This window comes from Vitis vinifera, chromosome 9, assembly GCF_030704535.1.
Source record: "Vitis vinifera cultivar Pinot Noir 40024 chromosome 9, ASM3070453v1".
NCBI lineage: Eukaryota > Viridiplantae > Streptophyta > Magnoliopsida > Vitales > Vitaceae > Vitis > Vitis vinifera.
In genome coordinates, this window is record NC_081813.1 from 11,878,722 (window position 1) to 11,895,992 (window position 17,271).

Genomic DNA, 17,271 nt, shown 5'->3' on the forward strand with positions numbered 1-17,271 from the left:
ATATATGGTCATTACATCCTATCTCCCTTAAAGAATTTTTATCCCAAAATTAAAACGAGCTTACCTAAAAAATTATAGAAGAGTTGTGGATAGTGTCATCTCATTTCTTCCTTAGGTTCCTCAGTGTTTTCTTCCATCCCATGGTTTTGCCACCACATTTTGATTGTGGGAATCACCTTGTTTCTGAATCTATGCTCTCCAACTTCCAGAATTTGCAAAGGTTCCTCCACATAAGAAGTATCTTCGCAAATTCGAACATTTTGCATGTCAACTACCCAAGTTGGATCTGGAGTACACTTTCTTAGCATCGACACATGGAAGACATCATGTAGGTGGGATAACTATTGAGGCAAGATTAACTTGTATGCCACTGGGCCAACTCTCTTATCGATTTAAAACGGTCCCACAAATCTAGAGGCTAACTTCCCATTTTTTCCTAAATCGAAATATGCCTCTTCAAGGATACACTTTTACAAACACCCAATCCCTTTCCTCAAACTCCAAGGGCCTTCTCCTTTGGTCTACATAGCTTTTCTATCTATCTTGAGTAGTCTTAAGCTTTTCCTTGATGAGTTGTATCTTTTCTGTAATATCTTGGACAATCTCAGGTCTTAACAAACGACTCTCACCCAAATCTATCCAACACAAGGGCGATCTACAAGGTCTCCCATAGAGTGCTTCATATGGTGCCATTCCAATACTAGATTGGTAACTATTGTTATAAGCAAACTCTGCCAAAGGTTAGTAGTCTGCCCAATTCCCTCCAAAGTCCAAAACACAAACCCTTAACATGTCTTCTAAGATTTGGATCACTCTTTCTGATTGACCATCTATTTGAGGGTGAAAAACAGTGCTAAAATTCAATTAGGTGCCCAAAGCCCTTTGTAAACTTTGCCAAAACTGAGAAATAAACTTAGGGTCTCTGTCAGACACTATAGACAAAGGTATCCCATGCAATCTCACAACCTCCTGTATATACAACTTAGCCAGAGAGTTCATGGAGTCAGTAGTCTTCATGGCTAGAAAATGAGTTGACTTAGTAAGATGGTCCACAATCACCCTAACTCCATTTTTCTTGCTTCTAGTTCTTGGCAACCCTATCACAAAGTCCATAGTGATATGATCCCACTTCCACTCAGGTATAGGTAAAGGTTGCAACAACCTTGCAGGCCTCTGGTGTTTAGCCTTCACTTGTTGACAAGTTTGATAGTTGGCTACATACTGAGCAATGTCTCTCTTCATCCCACTCCACCAGAATTGTCTCTTTAAGTCTTGATACATTTTGGTACTCCCAGGGTGGATGGTATACTTTGCCCTATGAGCATTTTCTAGAAGTTCATTCCTCAACTCCACATCCCTTAGCACACATAATCTTCCTTTAAATCTCACTCTCCCATTTACATACATAGACCAATTTTCATCTACTTCACCTTCTACCAACTAGGCTTTAACTTTTTCTAAAAACTCATCATGAACTTGGGTCTCCACTATTCTTTGGATAATTATTGGTCTAGCCGATATACTGTACAAGCATGGACTATATCATTCCTAACCAAGACATAGCTTAAAATCCTCAATAACTGTATGCATCTCAAACTCTCTCAACCATAAGCTAGGTAACTGACCATAACTTTTCCTATTCAAGGCATCTGCTACAACATTCGCCTTTCTAATATGGTATGAGGAGCAAAATCATAATCTTCCAATGTCTCCACCCATTTTCTTTGCCTAGAGTTTTGATCATTTTGAGTGAAAATGTATTTCAAACTCTTGTAATCAAAGTACATCTCAAACTTCTCTCCATACAAATAGTGTCTACAAGTCTTAAGGGCAAACACCATTGCTACAAGCTCCAAATCATATGTTGGATAGTTCCGCTCATGCGATTTTAATTGCCTTGAGGCATAAGCTATCACCTTGTCTTGCTGCATTAGCACACACCCTAGCCCCACTGTAGAAGCATCACAATAAACCGTAAACAACTTTCCACTAATAGGAGTAGTTAACACTGGAGTAGTGGTTAATTTCGCTTCAACTCCTAAAAAGCATTCTCATACTCCTTATATTATTCAAACTTCACTCATTTTCTAGTCAATTGAGTCATCGGTGCTGCAATTCTAGAGAAGTCTTCCACAAACCTCCTATAATATCTAGCCAGCCCCAAGAAACTTCTAACCTCAAATACATTAGAAGACATTTGCCACTCCTGCACAGCTTCCACTTTGGAATGGTCCTCTACTATTCCTACCTCAGAAACCACATGGCCTAAGAAATTCACTTCAGTAAGCCAAAACTCACTTTTATCCAACTTTACATACAATTGATGTCCTCTTAAAGTTCTAAGGGTGGTCACCATATATTGCTTATGCTTCTCTAAACTCCTTGAGTAAATCAAGATGTCATCCACAAAGACAATCACAAACTGATCCAAGTAAGCACAAAATATTCTATTCTTTAAATCCATAAAAGCAACAGGGGCATTAGTTAACCTAAAAGGCATGACTAAGAATTCATAATGCCCTTATCACGTTCTAAAAGAGGTTTTAGGGGCATCTTCTCTAACCCTCAATTGATGATACCTAGTTCTCAAGTCAATCTTACTAAATACTTCGCACCCTTCAACTGATCAAACAAGTCATCTATCCTTAGAAGAGGATACTTATTCTTCACATTAACTCTATGTAACTTCCTATAGTTAATACACAATATTAATGTGCCATCTTTCTTCTTCACAAACAACACTTGGGCTCCCCATGGCAATGTACTTGGACGAATAAAACCGTTACTCAACAATTCCTCAAACTGAGTTTTCAATTCCTTCAACTCAAGAGGGGCCATCCTATAGGGGGATACTGAAATAAGATCCGTTCCTGGATATACTTCAATAGAGAAATCAAACTCTCCATGTGGTGGTAAACTTGGTAGCTCATCTAGAAATACATCCTGAAACTTTTTTACCACTCGAATTTCTATAATGTCCTTTTGGGCTTTCTCCTTACCACGAAGGCAAGCTAAGAAATTTATTAATCCATTCCTCAACACATATTGATAGCACATATCAAATTGCGAAAAAGGCAAACTAACATACTTCCCCTCAACGAATCAAACCTCAAATCCATCTAGCAGACAAAATATTATCCTACGGCAATGACAATCAATAAGCGCTCTATACACTATCAGCCAATCCATTCCCAAGATAACATCATATCCAATCATATCCAAAATCCTCAAATCCACCTTAAGTGCTCTATCTACCAAGGTAATAACGCACCCCTTACATATTCTATCAACTCTAGAATTTGTACCCATAGGGGACTCGATAAGTAATAGATTTTCTACACTTTCCGTTTTCAACCCCAATGCATTAGCACAAGATGCAGAAATGAAAGAATAAGTTGTACCAGTATCAAACAAAACACACACCCAAGTACTATAGACCAAAATCATACCTTCCACCAAAAGGGCGTCATCATCTAGCTCTGTTGGGGTTAAAGCAAAAACTCTACCTATCGCCTGCCTTCTCCTACCTCTAGCACTCGACCTCTAAGAAGATTGAGTCTGACTACTCATAGTGGTTGTCCGGGCTCCTTGCACTGTTGGGGGTAACTACGACATCTAGTAGTAAGGTATGTGAACCTGAGGGGGCTAGAAAGGCACTGCTAATTGCTATTGAAGGCCTCATTGAGGCTGAAATTGAGTCGGTTGTGTGCCCATTAATGGGCAAGCCCTCCATAAGTGATCTTTCACCCCACAACCATAACATACTCTAGTAGTAGCTGCCCTCTAAGCACTCTGCTCACCTTCTACATAGAATGAAGAATGTCCCTCAAATTGTTGACATTTCTGCCTCTAATGCTGGCTCTAGGATCTCCTCTAGGAACTTTCTGCCATTTTTTGTTTTCCTTTTCTGTCTCCCATTTGTTCCCAAATTTGATTGGTTTCCTCTATGTCTTGTTCCACCAATAAAGCTCTCTTGACCAATTCAGAATAGTCCCTTATAGCCAATGAGACCAATCTCTTTCTAATAGTAGGCCTCAACCCCTACTAGAATCTCTTGGCCTTCTCTCCTTCCTCACTAATCATCCCCAAGGCAAATTTAGACAACTCTGAAAAGCGAGATTCATATTCCAACACTGACATAGTTCATTGGATAAAGTGCTCAAATTCCATCCTCTTGGCATGCTTAGCCACCTCTCCTAAATATTTGCCCATAAAGATTCTTTCAAATTCCTCCCAAGTCATCACCTCAATGTCGTATACTCTCTTCATTGATTCCCACCAAAAAATCTACTTTGTCTACTAGCATATATGCCGCTTAACTTACCCTCATTTCCTCAGGTATGTCCAATCCCACTAGCATTCTCTTCATTCTCCTCAACCAATGTTCCGCTGCTTCAGCATTGGGCTCTCCATTAAAAGATGGAGGTTGCATCACCATAAACCTCTTCATTGCCTCCATTTGGCTCATTACTGGCCTTATAAAGTGACTCATGCTTTGGGAGTGGTCTGAATCCTCCTGGCCTTGTGTACCTCATGACTTTTTGGATCCTTGGCCTCTCATTAACTGAGCGGTCTTCCATAATTCCCTTCTTACTTTCCAAAGTTCTTCCCTTACCAACTCTAACTCCTCATCTCTTTTAGTTCTTCCTTTTCTTGGCCTTCCTGCCATTTCAATCCCAATGAGCCCTAATCTAACCACACTTCCAAGGTGAGCAAAATAAATTCACATATAACCAATTAACAACTTTAACAACTACTAAAAACTTCACTTTCATACAATTATAATAAATTTTTCAACATAATTAAAACCATAACACTTCTTACTATCATCAACAAACACCACAACAAGTTTTTTCAAACATCAGGAATAAGCAATTAAATAATTTAATTAATAATCAACTCATTAACTAAATACATATAGAAAATAAAAAACATAGCAATACACATGAACATACACAAACACTGACCCCAATGTATTATTGCAACCTTGGCTTTGATACCACGTTGTCACAACCCAAATTCTGGGTGACCAAAAATTTAGCCAATGACCCTAAGTCAAAAGTTTAACCCTAAGGGTTCCTCCTAATCCACGTTGGCAGTCAACCAAAATGCTTTGAATTTTTTTTTTCTACACATAAATCACACTAGAGCTCCCTCCAACTAACAATCCAATTTATCAATATACCAACCAGTACTCAAGAGCAACAAAATATAATATTATCATTAAAGTCTAGAAATAGGAGTTCATAGTTGAGCAAATTAATCAGAATAAAGTCTTATTACAAATATATATAGTTTCAAAGTTTGCTAATATAAATTTCAAAATAAACTAGCATAACAAATACACTACAATCTACTATGTTGCTCCAAAATCTCCTAGGGCATCCTGAAGCCCTCCCTGCCCCATTTATGGACCCTCAGTTGTCACATCTACATTTAAACAAATATAAGAAAGAAGGGGTGAGCATTCCACATTGCTTAGTAGGGTGCTTTACACCTAAGGGGTTAATTGGGATTAAGTTTCAAGTGAACACAAAGTTAGACTTGGGTACTACCTGTGTGAAGCCTCGAAACTTTAGTTGTGGAAATTACTTACTTGATTTGTGAACATTAGAGCATGACATTATGTGCACCTTTGATATAGCTGTGGTTGTACCTTATGTACTACCTTAATCTACCTTAGGTACTACCATGGATTGAAATATCGGTAAACACGAATATATCGGTACTTGGATTTTATGGATATATTAGAAATATTAGAGAAATATCGGTGGATATTTTTACACAAATATTGGTGAGACAAAAATTATCCAAAATTGATGGGAGTGCTTAGAAAAATCCAAAGAATGATAAAATAAGCAAGAATATACATGTTAAAGTTATTTATAAGTGTAATTGACATAAATATGGTCAAAAGAAAAAAATACTGGTAAATAGTTTATGATACTTGAATTTTAAGAATATAAAATATGAATTTTGGAATTGTACACTAAGAAAGTTAGAATTGAGTTAAGAAATATTTGATTTTATTAAATGAAAACAATTTACACATAAACATAATACATATAACATTTAAATAGTCCTTAATACTAAAATGAAGATCGATGTGGTTCCATCATATTGTTAGATGAAGAGAGCCCATCTTGTTGAAGACAATATTCATACTAGGATATGGAGTTTTGATAATATTGATTGTAAGTACGAACATGCCATGTATAAATGAGATAAATATAAAAAGTGTTAAAAAATAAAATGATAATATAGATTTAAAATAAAAAATAAAATAAAAATGAATAATGAAAAAATAACAAAAGATAAATATTTTTTTTTTTAAAAGAAAGCTTTCAAAAAAATCTTCGATATTTCCCCGATATATCCGATATTTTCATTGATATATCCGATATATTTGCCGATATATCCAATATATCATCGATATATCTCCGATATTTTGACAGGCTTCCTCCGCTACTTCGTGTGTCACTTCATGCTTGATTTTTTTCGTCGATTTATCGGTTCCAAATCGATATATCGTCAATATTTTGCCGATTTTGTCGATTTTGCTGATTTTTTGTTGATATTCCTCCCATTCGATAATCAGTGTTGAATTTCATTTCGAGGCTGCCTGATATCCGATATATTGGCGAAATATTGCCGATAAAATCCATTTTTTCAATCCATGGGTACTACTTTAACCGACCTTAGGTACTACCTTAGCTAGACTTGGATACTACCTGTGTGAAGCCTTGAAACTTCATTTGTGGACATTACTTGATTTGTGAACATTAGAGCATGACATTATGTGCACCTTTGATATAGTCGTAACTGTACCTTAGGTACTACCTTAGTAGCCCTTAGGAACTATCTTAATCTACCTTAGGTACTACCTTACCCAACCTTAGGTACTACCTTAGTTAGACTTGGGTACTACTTGTGTGAAGCCTTGAAACTTCATTTGTGGACATTACTTACTTGATTTTTAAACATTAGAGCATGATATTATGTGCACCTTTGATATAATTGTGACTGTACCTTAGGTACTACCTTAACTGAATTTAGCACTACCTTAGTTAGACTTGGGTACTACCTGTGTAAAGCCTCAAAACTTCATTTGTGGACCTACTTTGTTTGTGAACATTAGGAAGTTTCTTTATCAACATTAGGTACTATCTTTGTCAACCATAGGATTGACAAGTTGTATTCAATCAAGATGGAACTTACAACGTCTTTAATTGCACATAGAATTTAGTATGACATTATGTTTTATTAGGGTGGTTAGTTGGTTCACCTTAGGTATAGTGGTTACTGAACCTTGCGTACTACCTTAATCAACCTTAGGTACTACCTTAGTGAACCTTATGTACTACCTTAGTGAATCTTCAAAACTTCATTTGTGAACCTTAGTTACTTCATTTGTGAACATTAGGAAGTTCCTTTGTCAACCTTATTGAACCTTGTTTTTTTGTTGTAAACTGGCTACTATGCTTGATTTCTACTCGCTTATAATTTATCATTTGCTTAGTTTTTAATTATCTTAAAGATATTGTTCTTCACTGCCCTCTAGCATTATGTTTATGGTCTTGTTTACCACATGATGTCATTCAAATGTTTATAGTCTTGTTTGCATTCATGTTGAAGTAGATGATGTTTTTTCTTGGAGTCAATAGAAAATTTTATAAAAATTTCATTTTCATACCCTGTAGTTGCATGTTAGTCATTGAAATGGTCATATTATTGGGAAAAAACTTCTAGAATGTTTGGTCATGGTGGTATGCAAACTTATGTCTTCCCCTTAAAGTAGGAACTAATGAAATGTTCAAAAATGTTTATTTCCCTATATCACTTACATCTATGGTGCATTCCTCTATGACACAATATTGTTAGCCATAAGGAGTATGTCATTTACTCTATAGTCATCCTGATCCACACTTCCTGAATTAGACTATTTTATTTTGTGATGATTGATAGATAACATTTTTTTTTTTTGTTCATTTTTTACCTTTTAGCTGCTTTTTGACGTAAAGGTCCATGAGCACTTACATGAAGAGATGTGCTGGCAAAAATTCAAAGACAGAAGATTTGTGGAGTGTTCTTTTAGAAGAACTTAGTGTTCAAGTGAACTTAATGATTAACACCTAGACAAAGCAAAAATGATATCATATTATTTTTGCAAAATTCAAACATGCTTCTGTTATAGGTTTTTCCATTATATATACTTATAAATTGCTAAATTTGATGTATTGCTTAGGTTGTGTTGTCCTAGGTTTTTTCATCTAGTTCGTTTGTTGAGGGACAATGGATTGTTCCGATAAGCTTATGTATTGGTTCACACAACAGAAACAAAAATTTCATAACAAGTTAGAATAGTGGATATATCTTAATTGCTTTATTCTTATTATCGTAATTCGAGTTCATCAAAGGGAAATGATTAGTGCAAATGCAAGAAACACTCATGGGTTAAAATTAATGTGTAGCAGATTGGTTTCTATAACACACACTCTAAAAGAATTATTTTTTTTTATAACCCCACTTGGCATATGTCAAGAATTCCTAACCCACTCTTGGATTAGACACATTGATAGCTGAATAACCCGTCCAAATTGCAAGTATAGTAAGATTCAATCGGTTTGCAAGGGAATCCATGCAATAGCACCAATAGTTTACTTCAAACTTTTTTATTAGTTTCTAGAATTATATGCTTTTTAGTTTTCATCCTATGTATGTGTCAAAGACGGCAGTAGGTAGCATATTATGTCCAAAAAGTTACAGAACATGATTGAATAAGAAAAAATAGATTGTCTTGATAGTTGGTGAACCTTACCATGGATGATGGACAAAGAACAAGTCTAAACCAAAAGAAAAAAATCTTCAAGAAATCTTGTTTGTTTTGCAAGAAATGAAATCTCATTCCTCATAAAATGGGGTTATTTGTTCCCAAAAAGATGGAACAAAATCTTTAAATTTTCTTTCCTTCAACCAAACAAAACATAACAGAAAAAATAGCTATCTTCTCAAAACTATGAACAAATACTAAGACTTTTTTTAAAAAATTATTCCAACACACACCTAATGAATAAACCAAAAACACAAGCAAAACAAACAAGCTCCTGTGTATCAATACATTTATTCGATCGCAGACATCTAAGACGATGACTTCATCTCTGATTTGATAACAACAACCAACTAATCATAAGCTTCTGCCCATGCATTCTTCATTTTTGGTGATCACATTTCAGGAACTGCTTCCTTTATTATTTCTAACAATGCAAACTTTGTAGCCTATATGATCAGAATAATTAATTTTTCAGGTTCAAAAATTGTGTGTACATCATTAGATTGAAAGAGTTGCAGCATCTTGAAAATTTCATACACTTTATGTTACCTGATAGTGTTCATCAAGGACACCAGATTTGTAGTGAACAACACCTAATTTCTTCAAGGTTGAGTCTCTCGCTGTCACTTTGTTGGCTTTTCAAAGTTGACATATTCTATCTTGGTGGGGTTTGGTTGAAAAGTCCACCTATATTATGAGCTATAAAGAGGTAGAATTCACATCTATAGATGATTGGAATAAGGGTTTTTTTTTTTTCTTTCTAATTATTGTAATGTTCATAATCCTCAAATTTTGTATATGGTCATCTTTAATAACCCATTTGAGGGTGGGGGGGAAGAGTAACCTACCATAACAAAAATAGCCATGGCATGGGACTTGAGCTTTGGGTTCTTCTCTAGAGGAACCTTTGAGTTTTTCAGGAATGAGAACCATTTCTGATATGATGGAGCAATCTCAAATATTCTATAAAAATTGAATCCAACACTTCCCAATCAGAAACCAAAGCTTTATTCAATTTTTATATATCATCAAGAAATTAGGTAATTATCAACATGTAGAGAAGAATAAAGAAAATTTGATTTACTTCATGATTCATGCCCGATTGGTGTTCCAATTGATTCAACTCAATTGATGTGCTTTGATCTCAATCCTCAGACGGGAGTAATCAACAAAATTTATAAACCTATTTCACCATATACCAGGGTAGCATTTAGCTAGCATAGTATAGTGGCTCTAGGATCGTCCACAAAGATGGGTTTTCACTTCGCAATTGATATTAGTTCAAAAACTGAATTGGTGCTTTTTCTTTTCTTTGTTAGCTTTAAAAGAAGACATAAGTTTGAATGAAAACGGATGGTATTAAGCTAACCTAACATAAAGTAACTAAAATTAACTAGAAAGAAATTAGAAAGAAAGGTGTTTCTTGGGATTTCAGATTACTAGGATCAGGTGCCAACTACAAAGAGGGAGATTCCGGTCACTTGAATCTTTTCCTCGCATTCAGAATTTAACCTATAGTTATTTCCCGAACCGGTGTGATACAGATGCTTGCCATTAATGGTTTCAATGCTAAATCCCTCTCACTGATACACCTTGCAATGGCTTGTACCTCTCACCTAGTATTTGCCATTCAAGGTGATCCTTACCATCGGATCATCCTTCACAAGCGAACAAGAGATAACAATTAGACCTCCATGGAGCAAGATTGCAAGCAATAAGAATCCATGGAATCCGAAAGCTTACCAAGTATTGGCTATTCATGGTAATCCTAGTTAACTAAAAATATAAAAACCAAAAACGGATCACACTTTCTCTTCATTAAAAAAGGAAACAACAAAATCTCACACTTATGTAGTCGGAACCTTACTTAGCTTCTTTCACCCAAGAAACAAAAAGCCTAGCCACTCATCCTCTGAGAAAACATCTCAGAGAATGTTTGGTTAGCAAGAAAATGAAAATGAAAGAGAAGGAAAAATAGAGCAAGGCTCTGTATATTCTATATATTGATCGATTCTACATACTTATATATCTATATTTTTTACAATGGATGCAAGAGAATATATATAGAGAAGTTTTTCCAACCTTCCTAACTAAGAAATCTTATGGTTGGTGGATTACAAGGAGAAGAATGGAAATTTATACACAAATATCTAAAGAAAAGATCTAAAAGAGTTGGTGCACAAATATCCCAGTTCGCATGTAGATTTCGCACGTTGCATGGTGACTTGCGAAAATCTCGCAAGTTGATTTCGCAACTTGGAATCTATTTTCGCACGTTGAGCTCCAAGTTCGCAAGTTGCAAAATCACTTTTGCAAGTTGGGCTTCTCTGTGACTGTGCGGCTGTATTCCATTTCCATTTCGCAAGGTAGGCTTTAATTTCGTACGTTGGAGTTCCAAATTCGCAAGATGCGAATTTGTCCTTCAGCTGGATGCAGTTGTCTTGCGAAGGCCATATCTTCCTCATTTCAAATCCAATTCATACACCGTTTGAAGCGTTAGATTCTTGACTTCCTGAGCTTTGAAATGGTATATAGCATGTAGAAAATGGACTTTGGGAAGTGCTCCAAAAGTGTGAAAGAAGACTGCAGCTGTTGTCCTCTATTTTCTTCACTCTGTTTTTCCTCTCTCCGTTGTTCTTTCCTTGCATACTTTGAACGACTTTGGCAAAGTGCTATGGAGCTCCAAAGCTTGGTTCTTCATGAATTTGAGCTTCCAAAAGCTTTGTCATGAACTATATACAGCTCTCCCTCATTCTTGGATTGCTTTGGTGTAGCTAAAAGCTATTAAAAACACCAAAACTTAACACAATTTGATTAGAAACGATTGCAAGGGTCTTTAACATGTCAATTGAGTTAAAAGGTAATAATTACTACTCAAGAGTGTTTAAAAGAGTTAATTACAAGCTATAAAATAGCACTTTTTGAGTAGTAATCACTTCAAGAAGAATTTAAGACCCAACTCTCCAACATTCTTCTTCATTGAATTCCAAGACTTCATCACAAGAGCTTCTTACTCCTCTATGAAACCTATTATATTGCAGAGGAGTTTGTCTGTGGAAGAAAGATAGGAATTTTGAAAACGAAAAAGAAAAAAATAAAACAATCTAAAAAAAAATTCTTATTTTTCTAAGAATTATCAATTTTTGAAGGTTGGCATCTTTGAAAATGTAAAAAGTAATATTTGAATTTTTTTTTCTTAAAAATAAGTTCTATTTTCATAGGAAAAAAAAGGTTAAGCCATAGTTTGCAAGATTACTCCATTTAAATATATCTATTTTGTGATTTCTATTTTTAAAGCAAAAATCAGTTCCTTTTTTGAGACCCAAAACCACATAATGAAATAAATAGATATACAATCAAACTATAAGCCTCTAAACAAAAGTAAAAAAGAGAAATAGTAATAATAATACATAACACTTACAAATGAGTTAAGAATTCACCTCATAAACAAAAACAACAAAATTTTAGGCCATGAGAGCATTCAAAAAGGTTAGTGAATTCTATATTATAGTATTTACAGTGTGTGCAGAATGGTCATCTTTAATAATCCATTTAGGGGTGAGGGGAAGAGTAATCAACCATAACAAAAACAGCCATGGCACGGGACTTGAGTTTTGAGTTCTTTTCCAGAGGAACCTTTTAGTGTTTTAAGAATGACAACAGTTTCTGAGCTAATGGGCCCTATATACTAGGGCCTTCCCACCAGTCTCACCAAACTCATAGCAAAGCTAGAGGGACTAAATGGTAAACATTATAAATAGATTTCACAAACTAAACTTAGTAAGAGCATTCAACTTTAAACATGTGTAGTAACGGATACCATAACTATATGCCCCAACAAAATAAATAAAGAGTAACATACTAAGCCAAAAACTAAGATGATATGTAATTATTTACACTATTAACAAAAAGCAATTAAATTATATTAAAACTATATACCTTGGTATAAGCATTGAGGTTTATAAAGATCTGTATCTTGTCTTCATTGATCAGTTTGGCAATCATATCAGATGACATGGCAAAAACATCTAAAAGTGCTCAACTTCTGACTGAATACGATGTCTCTATTCAGTTGAATCATTTGGACTGAAGGCATAATAGAACACCTAGCACACAAAAATGACAGGAAAAAAAGAAGTTTTTACATTCTAATGCATATGGCAAGTGAGATAAGGTTCTTAGATTGGGAATGTCGAATTGTTCACTAGCAACAAACCTTAACATTTTCTTTGTTGTGCACGCCAAATACAAAGGCCATGAGGTATGATAGGGGGTGATTACTAAAGTCACCGCTTAAGTATCTGCAAAGGTAGAAAAATAATTATAAGATATAGAAACAATGAAATGAAATAATTCATTTATAACATCAATAGGTACCAAATCCTTAGTCTCTCATTTCTACCTTCACTCTTTACAGGAGCAGGATTTGGATGGTTGAAGGGAGGAAGAGCATATCAAGATGCAATTAAGAAGCAGTATGTTGCATATTTTCGCCTTAAAACCAAAAGAAGACCTTGAGTTAGAAACTATAGCAATATGTTGTTATAAACATTGTATTAAGATAAAGAATTGACCTTATTTATATAAATATTAGCAAAGGGATTCATGCAACTAGGCTCCAAACTAATAATTTTTTACTTTTTTCTTGTTGCCCTCTTTCAACATTAGCATTAGTACTATCAACATGAACAAGAATTAGTGAATTAGTTCAACATTAGTGCTATTATTTGTGATAAAGAAATAAATAAAAGTTACAAACCAATATAACTGACCAGCATCATAGTAACCTCTTCCAATATGTGCTATCATTTATAAGAAGTTATGACTACAATATGAACCCGTAAAGTCATTCACATAAAAAGGAAAAAAAAAATGAATGGAAAATTCATAAGGAATAGAAACACTACAAGATTGTGAGATCAAGAACATAAGAGTTTTTCACTAACCTGATACCCATGTCAAAAAGTATAGATATGAGGACAAATTGAGCCTCTGTTTCTGAGTTGACCTTCCAGAACATTACAAATGTGTCTTCCATCTTCAATAACCCCATCAGTAATGACGAAAATGAGAGGCATTAGATAGTAACAAAGGAAAAAAAAAATCTAAATTTATTCTTAAAATGAAAATATTATTAGTTTCAGTTTCACTATCAAAGATTTCACCAAAGAGGTTTAGGCTCTAAACGTTGAGAGAGGTAATAGAGAAAGGTGGAAGCGTTGGATCTAAAGATGGCAATGGAAATGTGGTGAAGTAGGGCAAAATGAGAGGAAGACAAAAATCTTGTTTCAGAAGTAGGGAAATTTCAAATGACATTCTGTTCGAGTGATGAAGAAGTCAAAGAAAGAGAGAAATGTTGTTTGGGAAATTTCAAACTGCAATAATGCAACATGGATGCTGATATGGAGATTGGGTAAGGGCAAAGTGGGTAGAAAAAGACCACTCAGCACAGGGTGCATAAAAATCATATATTTTTCCATATTAATAGGGGAATCATTCCCAATTTTTGGGTTTTGAAAACCCTATTATCTCCGAATGGGCGGCCCAAAATACAAGTTTCCCAACCTTTTATCACACATCAACTAGAATGCAGCAATTGCAAAAACCTACACTCATTTTGCAATCTAAAAAATGAAAAATTTTCCCAATTGAATACTCCCATTCTCATTTTTTTTTTATTTTAAATTTTCACATTGTTTAAAAATTTTTGTTTAATTTTTTTTTAAATAGTACTTTATTAGGTTCATATTTGTCTCATTTTCTAAGCATATAAAAAAGACTTGTTACATGGAAATAGTTATATTCTTTAAAGATTTAGTAAATTTTTTATTAATAACAATTTTTTTTAAAAAAAAAATTAAGATATTATTAAAATGTTTTTTGTAAAGTATTTTAAGAAATAATTAAAAATATGAATAATATTGGTATTAGAAATTTGATGATAAGTTGTTCATTATGAATCTTAGAAGTTTAAAAAGTGTCATTGTCTTTAAAAATTCCGCTTAATTGGGTTACACCTTTTTCATTAGTCAGACCCAACTCCATAAATTTCAACTACTTCCTATTTGTCAAAACTAATCCCACAATTAATGTATGATTTAAGTTCATAGAGAATTTTGTACAAAGGAGGAAAACTGGAATAGACAAGGCACAAAAAATCGGGGCTTCTAAATCAGGCGGGCTTCTTCTTAAACGGATATTTAACATTAAGCCGATGACAATCAGCAAATAGAGATGGAAATAGAGATTGAGACAATAACAAATATTGTGGGAGACAGTGAACAAATAGGAAGTGATGAATGTAAGCTAATCTGAGTTGCTCAAGTTGAGATATTCAGAATTTAAAGGTCTAAAGATGTGAGCAGCCTGAGTCTCAATCCACTCTATCTGCCCCACGGAGAGGTGCATGTACACCACCCAGTCTCCATCTCTGACAGGACTCGGCATTGGCATCACGTACCCAGCTTCCCCACCCCATGGAAAATGGTATGACCCCAGAGCCGGCATACCCCACCCGAAATCCACCCTTGACACTGGGAATCTCTGCCCTGATGACACCACGAATGCTGGTCCATCGCGACTGCCACTGTTGTATATCTTCGCTAAAGCTGGCTCCGGACGGTGAGCCTCCACCCAATCTATCAGCCCCAGGAAATGCTCCTTTGTTACTGCTCCTTCCAGGTACTCACGAATTGCATCTGCCACCCAGCTCAATGGTTTCTCTTTCAGTTCATTTATTGTCTTCTTACCAAAGGGTATGGACAGTACATTTCCGAAGTAAGAGGCCAACATTGCTGCTTTAACCTCGTCTCCACTGCTCAGTCTCTTTCTTCCATCCACCACGGTGCCCATCCTGCATACTTTTTGGTTTGCGTTTTCCGTGACTGCACTTTTGGCCACCATCTTCCACAGAAAAGCACTGAGAGACTCTAGTTTGGTCCTCTTGCAGGAGTTACTCTTGCTGGTGGCTAGTGATTGGAGTAGACTGAGCTGCTCGCCTGTGACATAGTAAAGGCGGTTTATGAGAAGATCATCACCAGGCTGTGGAGCTTTGGGAGGAGGTAAGGCTGACATGGGGACGTACATGTTGTCAAGGGAAGGATCATAGGAGCCCGGACGTCGAGGGTTGAGGAGAGAGCGCCGGAAAGATGGTAGTACGGATAATGGCTTGGACTGAGCCATTTCAGCCCATGAAACTAGAAACATATTGGCAGAATATGCGTCTGCTATCCTATGATCGAATGTACAGGCCACCACAACTCCGCCACATTTGAGCTCAGTCACCTGTCATTAGTTCATTTACATAACAATAAGCATGTCACGATTACAACTAATTAGGATTAGCATATCACAGAGAGAGAGAGTTACCTGGACTGACAGAACGCCATGTTTCTTCTTAGGGACAAGCTTGCTTTCAATGCTTTCATCAGGGTTATACAAGTTGAGGTTTTGTAGTTGTACATCCGCATAAGCTTCCATGAAATCAACCCCACGGTTGTTGCAAAGGAGCTCGGGCTCACCCGCTGAGTTACTCAAAACTTCCCCTGCAAATGGATAATAGGACACCAGTGCTTGGGCCAGGGCCTCCTTCAGAACGCCAATCATGGACCCAAATGTTAAATCATGTGGCTTCTTGTAACAGAAAAACACGCCCACATCTACTGGAGGCAAAAGCAAGTCCAGGTTAGACGTTGGCAGCCAGTACTCCTGCACAGGCAGTACAGCTGCCACTACTTCCTTTCTGCTCACTGTTACTGTGAAATCTCCACCACCCATGAATCCTAATTAATTCTAAGTGTCTTTGTATGCCAGAGTGAGGGATGGAAGAGAAGCAGACTTGTAAGCGTGCGTCTGAGTGAAAAATAGCAGCAAGAAACATGGATTTTATAGCACAGGGCAGTACTTGTCCCAAGTCCCCACTGACATTTTTTCAGATATTGATAAGAAAGTTCGAAAGTTTGAATGATGGATATGAGAATGACTACAAAGACCAAGAGTGGTACGAAGGAATGAAAATATTTGTCTTAATTCTGTTGTGGATGAGAAATAATGAATTGATACAGGTTGTATATACTGTTACATAAACCCCAAGGGGGACTCCTTGAAATGGAAAAATAAATAAATAGAAGGCTGCAGAAAAGATCTGATATACATTAATTTCCATACCTAGGGTATCCTTGGAAAAGTAGCTAATAAATTTGTGGCTTCTCTTTGGTCATGAGAGGTTAGATGTCTTCTAATTGTGGTACATATTTTGGTTGGATAGCTCATCAATTCAGTGACGACAAACTGAATGAAAGTGAAATTTCAAAGCGATGCCATTTTTCATTTGTCTTAATTTCCTGAAAATGATCGATGGGGTTATTTTAGAAGTTGGGAATTTTCTTGGAAATATCTGTAGATAATTCTTTGATCAATCAAATGATTGATAACTTCAACAC

General features: G+C 35.7%; 1 protein-coding gene across 1 annotated transcript; it reads right to left on the bottom strand.

Moving 5' to 3' along the window:
* Positions 1-15,000: 15,000 nt before the first annotated feature.
* Positions 15,001-17,271, bottom strand: LOC100243003 (coniferyl alcohol acyltransferase). The gene is made up of 2 exons (XM_002270216.4): positions 16,199-17,271; positions 15,001-16,114 (listed from the first exon to the last, which is right to left on the bottom strand). The coding sequence occupies exons 1-2, from the start codon at positions 16,604-16,606 to the stop codon at positions 15,137-15,139; spliced, it is 1,386 nt and encodes a 461-aa protein (XP_002270252.1). The 5' UTR covers positions 16,607-17,271; the 3' UTR covers positions 15,001-15,136.